This window comes from Silurus meridionalis, chromosome 4 (assembly GCF_014805685.1).
Source record: "Silurus meridionalis isolate SWU-2019-XX chromosome 4, ASM1480568v1, whole genome shotgun sequence".
Classification (NCBI taxonomy): Eukaryota; Metazoa; Chordata; class Actinopteri; order Siluriformes; family Siluridae; genus Silurus; species Silurus meridionalis.
The window spans coordinates 25865903-25881398 of NC_060887.1; the positions used below are offsets into that span (position 1 = coordinate 25865903).

The 15496-nt window shown below is 38.3% G+C and overlaps 1 protein-coding gene across 1 annotated transcript in view; it reads left to right on the plus strand.

Annotated features, from left to right (window-relative positions):
• Positions 1-2435: 2435 nt before the first annotated feature.
• Positions 2436-15496, plus strand: part of stt3b (STT3 oligosaccharyltransferase complex catalytic subunit B) — a 29815-nt gene continuing 16754 nt past the window's right edge. The window contains exon 1 of the mRNA XM_046848519.1: positions 2436-2972. Within this exon, the coding sequence (XP_046704475.1) occupies positions 2716-2972 (257 nt within the window). The 5' untranslated portion in view covers positions 2436-2715. The remainder of the gene's footprint in view (positions 2973-15496) is intronic.

Consider the following 15496-nt stretch of genomic DNA (forward strand, 5'->3'; position numbering starts at 1 on the left):
TGAATCATTCACCTGAACCATTTCCCATTGGGATGAAAGTATCTATCTATCTATCTATCTATCTATCTATCTATCTATCTATCTATCTATCTATCTATCTATCTATCTATCTATCTATCTATCTATCTATCTATCTATCTTACAGTTAAGGCACATTCTTAGCTTTTGAAATGATAGCTGTGATTTCTGAATTGTCTCTAAGATCTGAAATAAATCAAACGTATACCTGCAGATAAACACTGCGCAAGCATAACATTATGACATTTCAACATTATGACCAGTGAAGTGAATAACATGGATTATCTCCTGATATATTAGGCAGCAGATAAAAACATTTTTCCTCAAAGTTGATGTCTTAGAAGCAGAAAAAGCGAAAGTATTTGTGTAAATTTGACAAGGGCCAAATTGAGGTTTAAGGTGGAAGCAAGTCAAGTCAAGTTTATTTCTATAGCGCTTTTCACAACAGACATTGTCTCAAAGCAGCTTTACAGAAATCAACAGTTAAGGTGAATGGTGTGTATTTATCCCTGATGAGCAGCCATGGCGACTGTGGCAAGGAAAAACTCCCTTAGATGTTATGAGGAAGAAACCTTGAGAGGAACCAGACACAAAAGGGAAACCCATCCTCATTTGGGTGACATCAAGAGTGTGATCATAAATCTTTCAACAATACAGAACACTGGAGAGTGAGAACTAACATGAGCACTGGAGCATAAGAATATAAGTAAACTTTCTGCAGTCTTTGGTATAAAAGTAGGAGCTACTGAGCTCAACATTTGTGATCATCACAGATCCAGCAACTGCTTCTCCATGCCAGAGCCTTTAAACACTCCAGGAGGTCCAATGTCAAACTCCACACATGCAGTGGGATCCAATTGGCACTGGCACGTCTCTAGATGGTGCAGGATGTTTGCGAGTTCTGCATCTACTTCTTTAAAGTCTATAATCTTCATGAGGTGGGACGTGACTGGAGCTGGCCAAACCTCAGGAAGCCTCGGGATGGGGAGAGAAAGAGAAGCAGTGGAGAGAAATTAACGTAGCTGCTGTTCATGATATTAACAGCACAAGTTGATAATGTGCATGTGATCAGATGTTCTGGAGCACAAGGTTATGATGTGAGATGTGTTATGTGTAGGCTTTGCTAAAAAGATATGTTTTTAATCTGCACTTAAACTGGGTGAGTGTGTCTGAGCCCCGAACACTGTCAGGAAGACTATTCCAGAGTTTAGGAGCTAAATGTGAAAACGCTCTACCACCTTTAGTGGACTTTGCTATTCTAGGAACTACTAGAAGCCCAGAGTTTTGAGATCTCAGGGAGCATGACGGATTGTAGCGTGTTAGAAGACTGGAGAGATACATGGGAGCCAAACCATTTAGTGCTTTATAAGTGAGTAGCAGTAGTTTGTAGTCTATTGGGGTTATGTGATCATATTTTCTTGACCTTGTAAGAACTCTTGCTGCCGCATTCTGAACTAACTGAAGCTTGTTTATTGATGATGCAGGACATCCACCTAGTAATGCATTACAGTAGTCTATTCTGGAGGTCATAAACGCACGGACGAGCTTCTCTGCATCGGATATAGACAACATATTTCTTAGCTTAGAAATATTTCTATGATAAAAGAAGGCTGTTTTTGTAACTTGGATTTTTAAAAGATAATTTGCTGAAGCAGTGGTAAACAGGTGACAGGGTCATGGGCAGCCAAGGCTCATTGATGCACATGGGGAGCGAAGGCTGGCCCGTGTAGTCCGATCCAACAGACGAGCTCCTGTAGCTCAAATTGCTGAAAAAGTTAATGCTGTTCATGCTTGACGGGACAGGACTGTTTTGACAGCAAAAAAAGGCCATAAAGTTATTCCTGTTCATTGTACCTACATTACTGTTATAATCCACATATTGTCCATACCTTCAGCCCTATCTATGTGTATAGATGTAGTGTGTATTGTGCGTTTTAAAACATTATATGCTCTTGAGCTTTGTTTTTCCATTAAAACAATGTCTGTATGTGAAAATATGTAAATTTCTATATAATCAGAAATTTAGCAATTTTTTTGTTGTCAAGTTGACTCACAATTAGACCCATTAGATTCATGTGCGCCTCTTAAACATTAAACTAAACATTTTGATTTAAATAAATGGAATATTTAAAATCTGTCTCGGGATACGTAAACACACTTCTCCCGCCCTGTCCAGCTAAATTATTTCATTTAATTGGTTTTCAGATCCGCGGCTGTTCGGCTGCTTTTGTGCCGATTGGTTGTACTTGATGTAGGTTGAAACAGTTCTGACTTGCCTGGCGTGTTTGACAGCAATACGGAGCACACGCCTTTTCCCTATTGGTCAATCTCACTGTCTATCTTCCTCGTGCTTGGAGATGATTGGCTCGTAGCGCCTAGCACGTGACCTCCATAGCGTTACCTGTCTAGTTGTGAGAGGCCGAGGGTTCTTCCTGATGCGGCGCCTCGTCCCGCCCCCTCTCTACCCCGCTCAATCTCGCGTGCCGAGCGATACGAGCCGGCTAGCATGCCGCTCACACGCTAGCATCGACTTCAACCTAAATCTTAGCAGAAATACATGCCGCGTGGGTCCGCCTAGAGAGATTAAAAAACAACAATATACATATAAAATAAGAGCAGCGTCTGGCCTTTAGCCGGTGCGGTGTGTGAGTGTGGTCTGTGAGGAAGCTCTGAGTGACCGACACACCGCGGCAGAACATGGCGGAGCACCGCGCCGCCTCCGACTGCAAGCACAAAGCGAGTCCGAACTCCAGCGGCTCTCTGTCGGGGAACGGGCGAGCCAGCACACCGGCGGCGTGCGGAAGCGGAGGCCTGTCCGGCGGGCTCACGCAACCTGCGGGCTGGCAGTCTCTCTTGTCATTCACCATTCTTTTTCTGGCCTGGCTAGCGGGCTTCAGCTCTCGCCTCTTCGCCGTCATTCGATTCGAGAGCATCATCCACGAGTTTGACCCTTGGTGAGTAAAGCTTAGCCTACTCAGCTACATGGCTAGCTTTCTTAGCAAAATAATACAGCCGTCATCTCGGATTAACGCAAAAATATTTTTTTTTTGCGCGTCGTAAACGCATTATAGCTTTGCATCGCTGTTTTGCACATTGAGTTCCCGAAGCTAATCCTATTTGAGTGCAGCATGAAAGCTAGAGTCTCCCCCATGACACAGAGCAATCAGCTTCTGCACGCAATACACCATAGACACTAGATACACCTCTAAACACCATAAAGCTGGAGGTTTCAGAGAGATTCTCTGCTGTATATATTTATCCAAGAAAGGAAACACATTATTGATACGTCTTCTAATTGTGAAATTATTTGTGAAACATTCATATATATATTCTGCTGCAAGAGAAACCCGGAAATAACCGGAAGGAAATATTGGGACTGTTGCTCTCAAGTTCACGTCTCTTGCTTTTCGAAAAGGACAATGTATAGTCAATTATTTAGTTCACGCAAATTAATTGAATAAGTGACAGAAAAATGTTGGCCAAATTATAAATGTCTGCATTGAACGTGGTTTTGGAGAAATCTGGTCCAATTTGTGTCTATAGGGAATGTAGCTGGGGAACTCCAAGAAAGCAGGAGTATTAGTGCATGTATTACAGCAGTGGAGAGTAATGTTTGCTTTTAGACAATGTCCATTGTTAAAAGTGCTATACAAATAAAAATAAATTGTTTTAGATGACATACTGCTCTCAGTAAAATGAGTGAATGAAAAAATGAAAGGTTTTGTGATATTTGGTTTATAAACAGGATTCTGTAAAAACAAAAAGTGATGCATTAATGCAGTTGGTATCAATTTTGCAGCCTTCATGTGTAAGACTGTAAAAGAGTCATCTGCTGGTGGAAATATTGTAACTTGTTTATACTGCTCTAGGGGTGGCAACTCTATTAATGGGAAATTGTCTAATGCAGGGGTCACCAGCCACCAGGTAGCCCGCAAGGACCACATGAGTAGCCCGTGGGCCTTTTCTAAAAATAGCTGTTTCCTACTTTGTTAAATCATTGTTAATACTTATTATGAGAAATCATTAACATGATCAGTGTCTTCACATAGATGTATCATTCATTAATGATAATAACATATAATAAAAGGTCAATTGAGCAAATTTGTTATTTCAGATCAAACTGAAAACTGTGTGTATTAAACTGGTAGCCCTTCACATTAATGGTACCCAAGAAGTAGCTCTCAGTTTAAAAAAGGTTGGTGACCCTGGTCTAATGTATGGTTGGAATGTCAAAGCACCCTTTCCTGCAGAACTGATGGTCCAGGAGGTGGAGTCGCACCTCTTTGTGTTAGTCTGGATGTTTGCGTATTTTGGTTTTGGTGTCTCATAGATTACTAGAGTTAAGTTTATGTGCAGGTCCCAGTCCTCCCCAGGACATCTTTGACTGAATGTTATATTAATCGCACCGGCGTTATGATTATCGTATGATGCATGTTGCATTTAGAAGGCTGATTATCCTGAAGAAGAGTTGAATTTTTTTTTTTATTTGTTGAAAGAATAGACTATATGTCTTCTGGAGAGAGAATTATCTTGCTAGATTATCAAAATGTTAAGTTTGGTCAACATGTCTGTGGTGTTGAGTTTGCAAATAAGTGACAAATCTCTTAAGTTAGCAAAACTGATTTGTGATGATGGTGGAATTTATAGTACCAAGGATTTTATTAGCCACCGTGACTTAATTTTCACACTTGGCTGTGCTAGCGGGCTGTACATCTCTGTAGTATAGCAGTGAGTGCCGCTTCAAAGTTAATCACTTCCTTGTTTTATGACAAACTGAAGAAATACCTTTCGTAGATTTATTTTCAGGGCCGGACAGCCTGATTTCCGTCGCTCAGTTTTGTCCCGTAATATCGGAATAGATTAATAGAGGGAGATTTCCCTGTTGAAGTTAAAGGTAATAGGGAAGTATTCCTTGTGGTAATGCTAAATGTTGAGTCTTATCTTATTTGACAGTCAAATTCCAGTTTTCAGGTATATGGCTTCCTGAAAGTCCTTCTAGCAATGTATTTTGCATTAAACATGCAATTTCCTGTTTATTGGAATTTAGGCAGACTGATTTATAAGGTTTTAAACATGTTTATTTTGTAATTATTTTTCTCTTTGTACAGACTTTAAAGGCTTTTGCTACACATGTACTGCACTTTTGTGACTCTGCACATGCACAAAATAAATTCATCTAAAACACTGTCTTATTAAGAAGCATCATGCTGTTCCCATTTCTACTCAATTCCCAGTTTTGGGAGGGTATAATCCATTTTCCATGGCTTATTACAGACAATGCTTGTTTGCTTTGTCCTTATTTATTTATTTATTTATTTATTAATTAAAATGTAACACATGCAAAGGGCAAAGTGGAGTATTACGTATTTTCTCTGCTTGCATTTGCTAATGATCTCCAGAAATTGCTTCAATTGGACCTGACCTCAGGTAAATGACTGACACGCTGCTGTTTCTTATTAATGTAATCCCTGCACTGTGGTGAACATCAGCGATGTGTGACTTGACTTTCACAGAAGCTGACTTTGTTCAATTTGGAGAGGAAGTCATTTATTAGGATGGTTTTACACAACACACATTTTAGGGGTGTGTGGAATTCATTAGCTTGTACATTCTCAGATCTACTTGTGTTTTAGTAGTTACTCAAAATGATTAGAAGCGGAAAGAAAAAAGAAAAAGATCTCTAATGTCTCAAGGCAAATAGAAAGAGTGCAGCTGTTACTCACAGGAGGCACCTCTTGTATTTGCACAGTAATATAGTGTGATTCAAAGCATTCTACTTTTGCTAGAACGGGATGAACCAACGTTAAGGCTTTAATCTGCTGTGAATCGTTGGCTAGACTTCTGTCACTGAGCTGGTTTTTAGGGAAAAACATGTTGACCCATTTAAACAGTGGGTTGTGGGAAATGGCAGGCTGCGGTTTGAAGAAGTCAGATGATGTCACACTGTAGTGTTCGAGTGTAGCTGCTGGTTTTTATTTTCTTCCTTGCAGCACTTCAATAGTTAAAGAGGTAGCCCTAATGATGCAGGAAGTGAGGTAATGAGCAAAGTGCTGGAGTGTTGGGAAGTGGGTGGTACACTAGTCCCAGCACATGCATGCTGTTAAAAAGAGGTTGACCGATTGATTGGCTGGCACATTAATCAAGACGATTTTTGGCTTTTTAAAAATGTATTGGCATCGGCTGATTGTGCTGCAAATTATGCCTAATATTAGGCAGGCTTATCTGACGCACCAAACTGTGCATGTGTGTTTTGTGTGAGATAACTCTCCCATTCCAGCAGGTGGCAGTAGTCTGTGTTCAGCATCCAAACAGGGAAACTGGAAGAGCTAGAACTGTAGATATCTAAAGCAAACTGCATTTACATCTGCCTTAATTATTTGCTATCAGGCTCGTGCAGCTTTTCTTTTTATGTCTGCTAATTTGCAAAGACCATTACAATAAGTATGTCGTTTTTTTTTTTCTCTCGTGTGCACATTTGCTAAGCTAAATAGCCAATCGGAGTTCTCTTTCTCAGCGCCCGTTCTCAGATCCACCGCTGATTCGACATGCAGAATCACTGAAAAGCAGCTGTTGCGCTCCGACCAGAGCTAAAAACTAAAAACGATGCTTAAGTCGTCGACTCGATTTCTAAATATCGGCAAGAGGAAAACCCACATCGTCGACCTCTACTGTTAAATGTCCCTTTGCAATAGCTGTGATTCGAAAGAATGTGATTTACACGTGGAGAGCCGACTGCATTGCCGCTCCATATGCCAGTCATTGATAGTGATGCACACTGTATTATATTAAAACCAGCATCATAAATTAAGTGATGCATTTATGCATTACTGATGCCCAGATCCTAAAATGCTCTTCATTCTTCTGCATGATATCCAATTAACATTCCTGGAAGAAAGTAATAATGCTACTGATAGACTCTTCAAAGGTAAATTGGAGGTTTTTAAGTAGTCACTACATGGTTTTTCTCAATGTTCCATTTTACAGGGTCAGTGATTTAGTATTTAATTGAAATTAGACTGCACAGTTTTACATTAGTTCAAAGGTACTGAACTCGTATTGATTTAAGTAAGCTGTGGGGTATGTGCAGACATTAAAGAATAAAATCCACCCTGAACAAGTCGCATATTCATATTTAATATGTGATTCATAACAGTTTCCAGGGTTTATTTTGCTATTATAATGAAATTGTTAAACAAATCTGCTTGCGTAGCTGCCGGTATCAATGAAATGAATTTCTGAACTTAAGCTTTTTTAGTTTAAACTGCTCATGGGGGTTCAAGCTGGCTTTAGACCTTTAGTCTGTCCTGCTGTCTAAACTCATTTGTATATTTGCCAGAAACTGATGACTGAGAACTTTTTTCCTTTCCCACCTAATTTTGTTTTGCTGAATACCTACCCAGCCAACGAAAGGCATGTTTTTGAATTGCTGCTGATGCTACATAATCATCTTTTGCATCCTTGAGCTCATGGACACCCATAATTGGCTAATAGCACTGTGATTGACAGGAGGAGACAGTAATCCTTCCCTCCCACCCACTGAATAATGATATATTTGATCTCTTGAGCCCTGGCCATAGACGATGATTGTGGCATTGTCAGGATTCAAAATTGTGACTAATTATAGCAGGTGTTACAGCACTTCAGGAAGTTGCAAATGTTTTTTTTCTAGAATGGTTCCTTGCTGCACTGAGCTGTTTCTAAAGGTTTTTGATGAATTAAAAAGGCAGACGTCTCTGATTTAAGATCTAAATCGCAGCTTTTTAGCCGCTATTGTGTAGCTGAGCTATTTATTTATCATAATTGTGCCTTCTCGAATATGGCACTTTATCAATTAACATTTCTGTATTGTAAATTGTCATGCAACATGCACCTGTTTATGGTGGTAGCTAAAGATTTTCAGCCTTGCTTTTTCTTTGCTGCCTTTGCACTGGAGTTGTTTTTCCTCTCATCGTGACAGGTCGGTTAACCTCAGCACCGTGTCTGGCTCTGGGTGAGGTTGTTTGTACCTTATTGAAATGCCATGGCAACATTCTCCGTCAGTGTTTTAATTGATTAGCCAACACAAGTGAGAAAATTGGTTCAAGGTCTAAAGTGGGTACAGAACATTGGAACGTGTTTTTTTTTGTTTGTTTGTTTTTGTTTTGTGTTTTTAACCATCAATGATTTGACCTTACGCCTTCATCTTTGTGTTCTGTTTGCACTTCCTGTTCTGCTTTTCTACTCATCGTTCCTGTAGTGTTCTCTGTCCGTGTTTGTGGATCATATCCATTCTTTTTTTCATTCTTTCAAAACTTAAAATTAAAGCCACGGTTTTTATTTACGGTTTTTGGTTTTATTCAGGATTGATCCATCTGGTGTAATACCTCATTAAAATGTTGCTTTGCCCTTTCATGTCTTCTAGAGAGACTCTGCATGAGCCATGCTGCAGATGTTTAGAGTGCCTCTTATCTCTAATGCAAAGCTTATCACTATTCTCTTCTCCTTTTGTGTGGATGACCAGATTGATGTTTTATTTTTATATCTTTTTACCTTGGGTTGTTCCATTCTGAAAGGATGTCAAATAAATGTTAAACTGTCATAAAACCTGCGCTTGCGAGAAGCAGATGACATTTGGAATAGCGAGCGTCCTGCTCTAATCCTCCTCAAACCTCTCACTCATGTCAGTCTCTGTGTAATATTAGTCAAGGTTTTTAATGGCTCAGGCTACCATACTTCATAGAATTAAGATCTCCATTGGCAGCTGTTTTTTAATTTCTTATAGCATAATTAACATTACAATCAAACATTGTTTGATTATAATGCTATTGAAGGTCATCATTAAATTTGCGTGTTTTTGTCATGTGTATGCATGTTCTTTTTAATTTCATTATGAAGGAGGCTCCTGCGATTAACAGGCTTTTTCACAGTTTGTTATATAGATTGCGTTCTGATTGCTTTTTCCATGTTGGTAACTGTTTATTGTGTTGTGAAATAGACAGATATTAAAAATTGTTAGCGTCATTGATTATAGACTAGGTTTCTGCCCGGTGTAGTTAGCACTTCTGTTATGTCTAAGAATGTGAGCTGGCTCGAATGATCTACCTGCAGATGAATACACATGTACATATGGAGGTTTACACAGCTGCATTAGATTTTTGGCTCCTCTAAATCAAGTCCAGGTGTTTAGTTTTAGAGCTTACTATTTAAACTTTTTTAGACATGTTCACACATCAATCAAAACCATTCCTCTGTAGTATATATGTGGTAGATTATAAAAATATGATTTTATGGCATTTAAATCGTCTCTTCCCCATATTGCTTTACATTTGCATTATAAAATAGCTTCCCCCCCCCCATGTGCCCTGCCTACTTCAGGCCGTTAGTGGACACTTTGCCTACATCAATTTGCCTACTGTTGCTGCGTCTCCTTAACCCTCGCTGACAATGCATGACTTTGTTATATATTTTGGCGGTCAGAATGAAAGCAGGGTTGGGATTTAATGGATGAAATTTTGAGGTCATGATTTGAATAGCGTGGCTGCTTTGGCTAGTATTTAATAACTAAGCTAGTAAATAATAACTGCCAGCAAACTTTTATATAATAATGATAGTGTGGTGTGGTTCATCTTTGTAACAACGCTGGCTTGCATGTGATCGAGTGCAGATCTGTAAAACAAAGCTATGCCCTGGGTAATTATTAGCTGCTAACCTTAACCCAGGTTTGTTTTTTCATTCTACAGTCAATTTATAATGTTTGGCTTTCTTTTTCCATTTACAAACCAGAAGACAGGAAATTCTTGTGCGAGTATCTCATTCAGTCAATTTGTCTAAATTCTGTCACTCTACCACTCTTTCCATCCACATCACTTTTGAGAATTTGCCTACATGTTGAACTGGTCATATTTTATGTTTGTGGTAAGTCATTTTGCCTACAAAGTTTGTGGATAGACCCTCGCTTGTTGTAACTCTGAACATCATGCCTGGGACACCTGCTGTATGAAAAACTGCACTGAGCTGTAGATTCTGGCATTTGTTTTCTGTGAAGCAGAGAGAAACCGGTGGAGCAGCGAGCTGCCTTCTGCTTGCTGAAAAGATTTTTTAATCAGTATAGACTTCTGTTAATCAAATCAGAGTGACAGGCTGCACAGGATGAAATGAAGTCTTGTGTGTGTGCACATTCTTTTCCTATAAAAAAGCAAGCAAAACACTGTGTAGCCCAGTCTTTTAGCTCTAAATGTCTGGGCATAAAATATGGGCCAGGCCTCAAAAGGCAAAATGTTAGTCTTTTAATGGTCTTAACAACAAATTATTGGTCTGAAAAAATGAGCAAGAATGTACTCCTGAGAGCTCCTGTGCCAAGTTTTGCTTTGTTTATTGCTGCAGTGAAGTGTTCGAGGAAAAGCTCGAAACAGGGAAATGTATTTATTGTCTTATTGTATGCAAAGGTAAAATCATGATTCAAATTATAGATGTGAATTTAAAATGCAAAAGAAACTGGCATGTTTGTACATCTCCTTACAAAAATCTTTTGTTTCTTTTCTTGAAAGATTTGTCGTTATTTGATTTATTACTAGAACATTGGTTGATTGATCCAGGGAAGATATCTTTAGTATATGTTTAATTGTTGCTATTTCTCTAAACAGTTATTTGACCATTTAAATACCTACCGTATTTTCAGGACTATAAGCCTCTACTTTTTTCCCCACGCGTTGAACCCCACAGCTTAAACAATGAAGCGGCTAATTTATGGATTTTTCCTGGGTTTGTTGTGAAAGGACAACAGAAGACAGTGACCAATGACTTTCTTGGTAGGCTACTGTTGAGATACAAGCCGTGTTACAGGCACTGTCTTTTGTTAAAGCCTGTGTAAAGTTCATTAGTTTCAGTGTAGGCTTATTTATGTCAAAATAAAAATCTTTGTAAAATTCAGTGGGTGTGGCTTATATTTGGGTGCGCTTAATAATCCGGAAATTATGGTAATATTTTGCCAATTAGAACTTTTGGGGCTTATGTCCATACTTTTTGGCCCTGGATTTGTACGTTCTATAAACATTGTCGTCTTAATAAACTACAGAAGCCTCAAAATTTGTATTTTCCCGGACTGTCTTTGGTTCAACCTAGAATAGTTCTTTGTGTATTTATGCATATTTATACTAAATAAATAATTTACTCGTCTTCAGCTCCATCAGAATCAAAAGTCGTTTAATTATACATGACAACCTTTACACATGCCATGATGCGTGCGTTTTATTGAAAACTACCTCTGGGTTGTATTGACCCGAAACGTTTTCTCTCAAGCCACATTTATTGAAAGTTTGTGTAAAAAAAAGTTTGCTAATAGCTTTACTGAAATTTCTTTTTGCCTGCACTCCTTGCCTCATTTAGATAAGCTCTGTTTACTCTGTTTGACACATTATTAGTCACCGACGTCGCCTTTTTTAATTCGTGTAGAGAAATTGAGTGTGTTTAATTACAGTGTGTTTACTTGGTATCACTCCTCCACATTCAAAGCACATTGTTCTCCTTTCAGCCAGTGAAGAGTGTTTCAAGTCATTCTTTATATCGATGTGCTCTTGCTAAAGGACAGGCTTTTTTTTGTACCCATCAGGAAATCTGTTAAGATTGTTTCCTAAAGCTAATCACTTATTTTATGGTGGCTTTCTAGGAAATTAACACCAAGGACATGAGGCATGACAGCACTGATTACCTTCCTCCCTTCAGGGACAGAAGATTAAAGGTGTTTTACTGAAAACTTTAATCAGTGCTGCTTTGGAATAATGGGGTTCCCCTGTTCAGGACATGTATGTTGTCTTTTGGTGTAAAATGTTTTCCCTTCCCAATTTAACACCTTGTTTTGTAATAAAGGGGAGAGGTAGGAAAAGTGGAGCAGTCTAAACACTTGCACACTTCTGTAAGAACAGTAAAAGTCTTATCAGAATTATGTAACACATCTTTTCAGATTAGACTTATCAGTTTATTGCCTATTTTGTTATAAGTGCCAGGACACCAAGACTTCAAGCAGGGTCATTTATTCATATATTCAAATATAAAATATAATATTCAAATATAAAATATTCAAATAAAATATATATTTTCTATTATTATTTCTAAAGAACCAAATAGCTTTTAAGTCCTTTTCACACATTTCAGCCATGTGTATCTGTTATTCACTTTGAGGCTGGGGTTTTCTTTTTTTTGTTTGTTTGTTTGTTTTGTTCCTGGCATTTTCACCACATACAATTCGAACGCAACACTTCACACTCCTGCAATGAGTGCTCATTTTATGCATTAAGTCAAGTACAGTAATTGCTTTAGAGGATTAAAATCAGTTGGTTGTGCTGTATTTCACAGCTTATCAAAGGTTTTTGTCATTACCATGATTATGAGCTGACTTGGCTGCATGTGTTCGTAGAGTCGTTGTCAAAACATTTGGCACGTCAGAAACTAATGCAATTTCTGCAGCCAAAGTGCACATTAAATCAACTGCACAACCGCAATTCTATTGGCCGGCACGATTGGAAAATAGTAACATAGCTTTTCTCGCTAAACTTTCCAGCTTTCGATGTTCTTTCGAAAAACGATTTGAGGGGTATTATCTCTTGACATGCTCCAGTTCCTGTTAAAGTGCTGATAAATGAATTGTGACTACACGCCTTCACAGTCATTTTCTGAATTAGATGTGCTTCATGCCTAAATAATAATCTTTTGTAACAGAGTCGGTCAAAAAGGTAAAGAAGTACTCGTAATTGGTTTGACACTTTGGTTGTAGAAAAAAAAAATATAATTTCTCTATTTTGGAAACAGACTTGGGTCTTGAGGGTGATGATTTATTAGAGTGATGAGTTCTGCTTCATTCAGCCGAGACCTGGAGCGGATTTAGTTTTTTGGCTTTTCTATTGGATTGCGTGTTGGCTGCTGTTCTGCAAGTTTAGTAATGATTGATCCTTTTTCCCTTAAACATAGAAGACACTATTCTGGATAAATATCGCTTAAATTTCAGCCATGAGTAAAAGTTTGTAGATTATAAGTTCACTGAATTTAGTCAGACATCAGAGATCCCTCATCCAAGTTGAAATAAGACAGAAGGCATGTGGAATACCGAAGTAAAATGAGTTAAATTGCAAACTTAGGACAAGCAGATGTGTTTGGGCTGCTAGTTTTTATTTATAGTTGCTTGCCAGATAAATAGGTGTTTTTGGTCTGTTAATGTAACTGTCAGGAAGTTGTCTCTTACGACAAAAAGAGAAAATACTCCCTTTGCATAACGTGTTTGCATAATGTACTTCATATTGGTGCAACGCTCCTTGATGCACAGTTCTTCACTGATTTAATAATATAAATAAGGTTGTTTATTATCTTCTGTGCCCTCCACCGGTAAATATAGAAGGAGAAAAAGTCTGTGAATTTGTCCATTATTTATTTATTTATTTACCTTTGATCTTTTACTCAAAAAGAACTGACGAAAAGACCTGACGAGACCACCAGTGTGAACCTTGAACATTGGAAGGGTCTGGTAAAATTCTCTAAGGAGAAATGGTCTCATAATATTTGCCATGTAACACATTTTAATGTATATTACCATCAGAGCAGAGTGTTTTTGTGATTGATTTTTGAGCAAACGAATACATTTTGTATTAATAAAATTTTTTTAAAATAAAGCATCACTGCAAATGGTGAAAGTGATTGTTTTATTGTAGAATTGAATAAAGAATATCCGGGGAAATGCTGTGTTTACAGATACCCTGCATTTACTTATATTGGTATTACATAAACACAAATGTTTGTCACAGTGGCAGGCACAACTAATTTCCAGAAAAATTAGTTGGCCAATAAATTTAAAGCGTTTGAGAGACCAGAAGCATTAGATGAGAAAAGGTTTTACTTGAGTATACGAACATTTTCTTCATGCACCAGAGCTTGTTTTTTTCACACACACTAGACCTATTTTTTTCTTGCCATTAGTTATTTACCTCGTAAAAGCTTTAATAACATGCACTGTTTTTTAAACAGATTTGCAATACCCTAATATAATATACAATAATATATAAATAAATAAAGTGAATTCAACAGTATGTGGAAACACTGCCGAAACCAAGTTGAATAAAAACTGCCATATAGTGCATCTGCTAGCATATAACCTCTCAGTTGTGCACGAATATATTGAGTAAAACACTTTAGGAGAGGAAAGAATAGTTTTTTAGGTTACGACATGCTTAATTTTGTCATGACGTCCACATAATCTACACTAGGCTTCTCATCAGGAGAGGGCAATGACTGTGACTACAAAAACTAGTGAATTTAAGTTCATTCTTTCATTAATTAGGTTTTCAGGCAACCAGAAACACTGGAGCGCCCAGCCGGTGTGATAGCTAATGAATCATTTGTGCATCTCTATTGAGCTACATGTGGGTCTTTGGTTTTATGCCCCTGTCTCATTGAACATAGTATCTGTTCTTTATTTATGAGAAAGGAATGGGAGGATAGCTCGTCAAATTCACCACCAGTTTTTTTAAGATGGATAATGACCAGATTATTTAATTTTTCTGTATGTAACCTTCTGAGTCAATATTACCTTTAGTAAATCAGCGAATTACTGCAGCATGTTTCCATGGCCGCCAAAATCCAGCGATTCTCTAAAAAGAGGTTAGAGCGGCATTTTGCACCAGAGCTCCATCCTTAATTTAGCACACAGCTCTGCCTTCATCCATTCTGCGCACTACATTAATAAACTCTTCTCCAGCCGAACTGGCCCCTTTCGCTGCCTTATGTATATCCGTCCAGTGTGAAATTGAGTTTTATATAAAAAAAAATAAAAAAACCTGAGCAGAGTTAAAAGATGGAAGAAGCACTGAATGGATCGTCTGGCAGAGAGGTTAAAGAAGAAAATCCCAACTCTCCACTTCTATTAATGGAGGATTGCAAGTAAAGTGTCTGGGGAACTGGAACGAAGCGGCCATGACTGTCAGACTGCCTGGGTGTGTGTATGTGTGTTGAGTGTTTTATGATAAATAGTCCTCCTGCTACTCTCCCTCACAGACCTCTTAGAAGGCACTGTCAGCTCACCACCCGAACACCGCCATTTTCTTCTGTGAATGGGTTGTCTTATCTGATGGGTAGTCATTAATCTGATGACTGGCTGTAAATGAAGAACTTCCTCTTTCTTTCAGTTGCCATCGCTACAGCAAAACCGCAATTTCATCAAAATACTTTATCTGATTTTGTGTTCTAGTAAAACCAGAATTTATCCTAAAGAGCGAAAGGTACAGCTCCTCCACCTCGGCTCCATTCTCCTCCTGTAGTTTATGCATATGAATAGGTCATATTGTTAAACTGTATGCACACTTATTGTGTACAAGTTGTACATGATTATGCTGCTGTTTCTGTCAATCATGTCTAGATGGTATCTCCTCAAAGTGTTGACCTAAGTAACTTTTATGAGCGATTTGGTGCAGCCAGAGACAGATTAAACGATGTCAGATGATCTTTATCACATTATAGA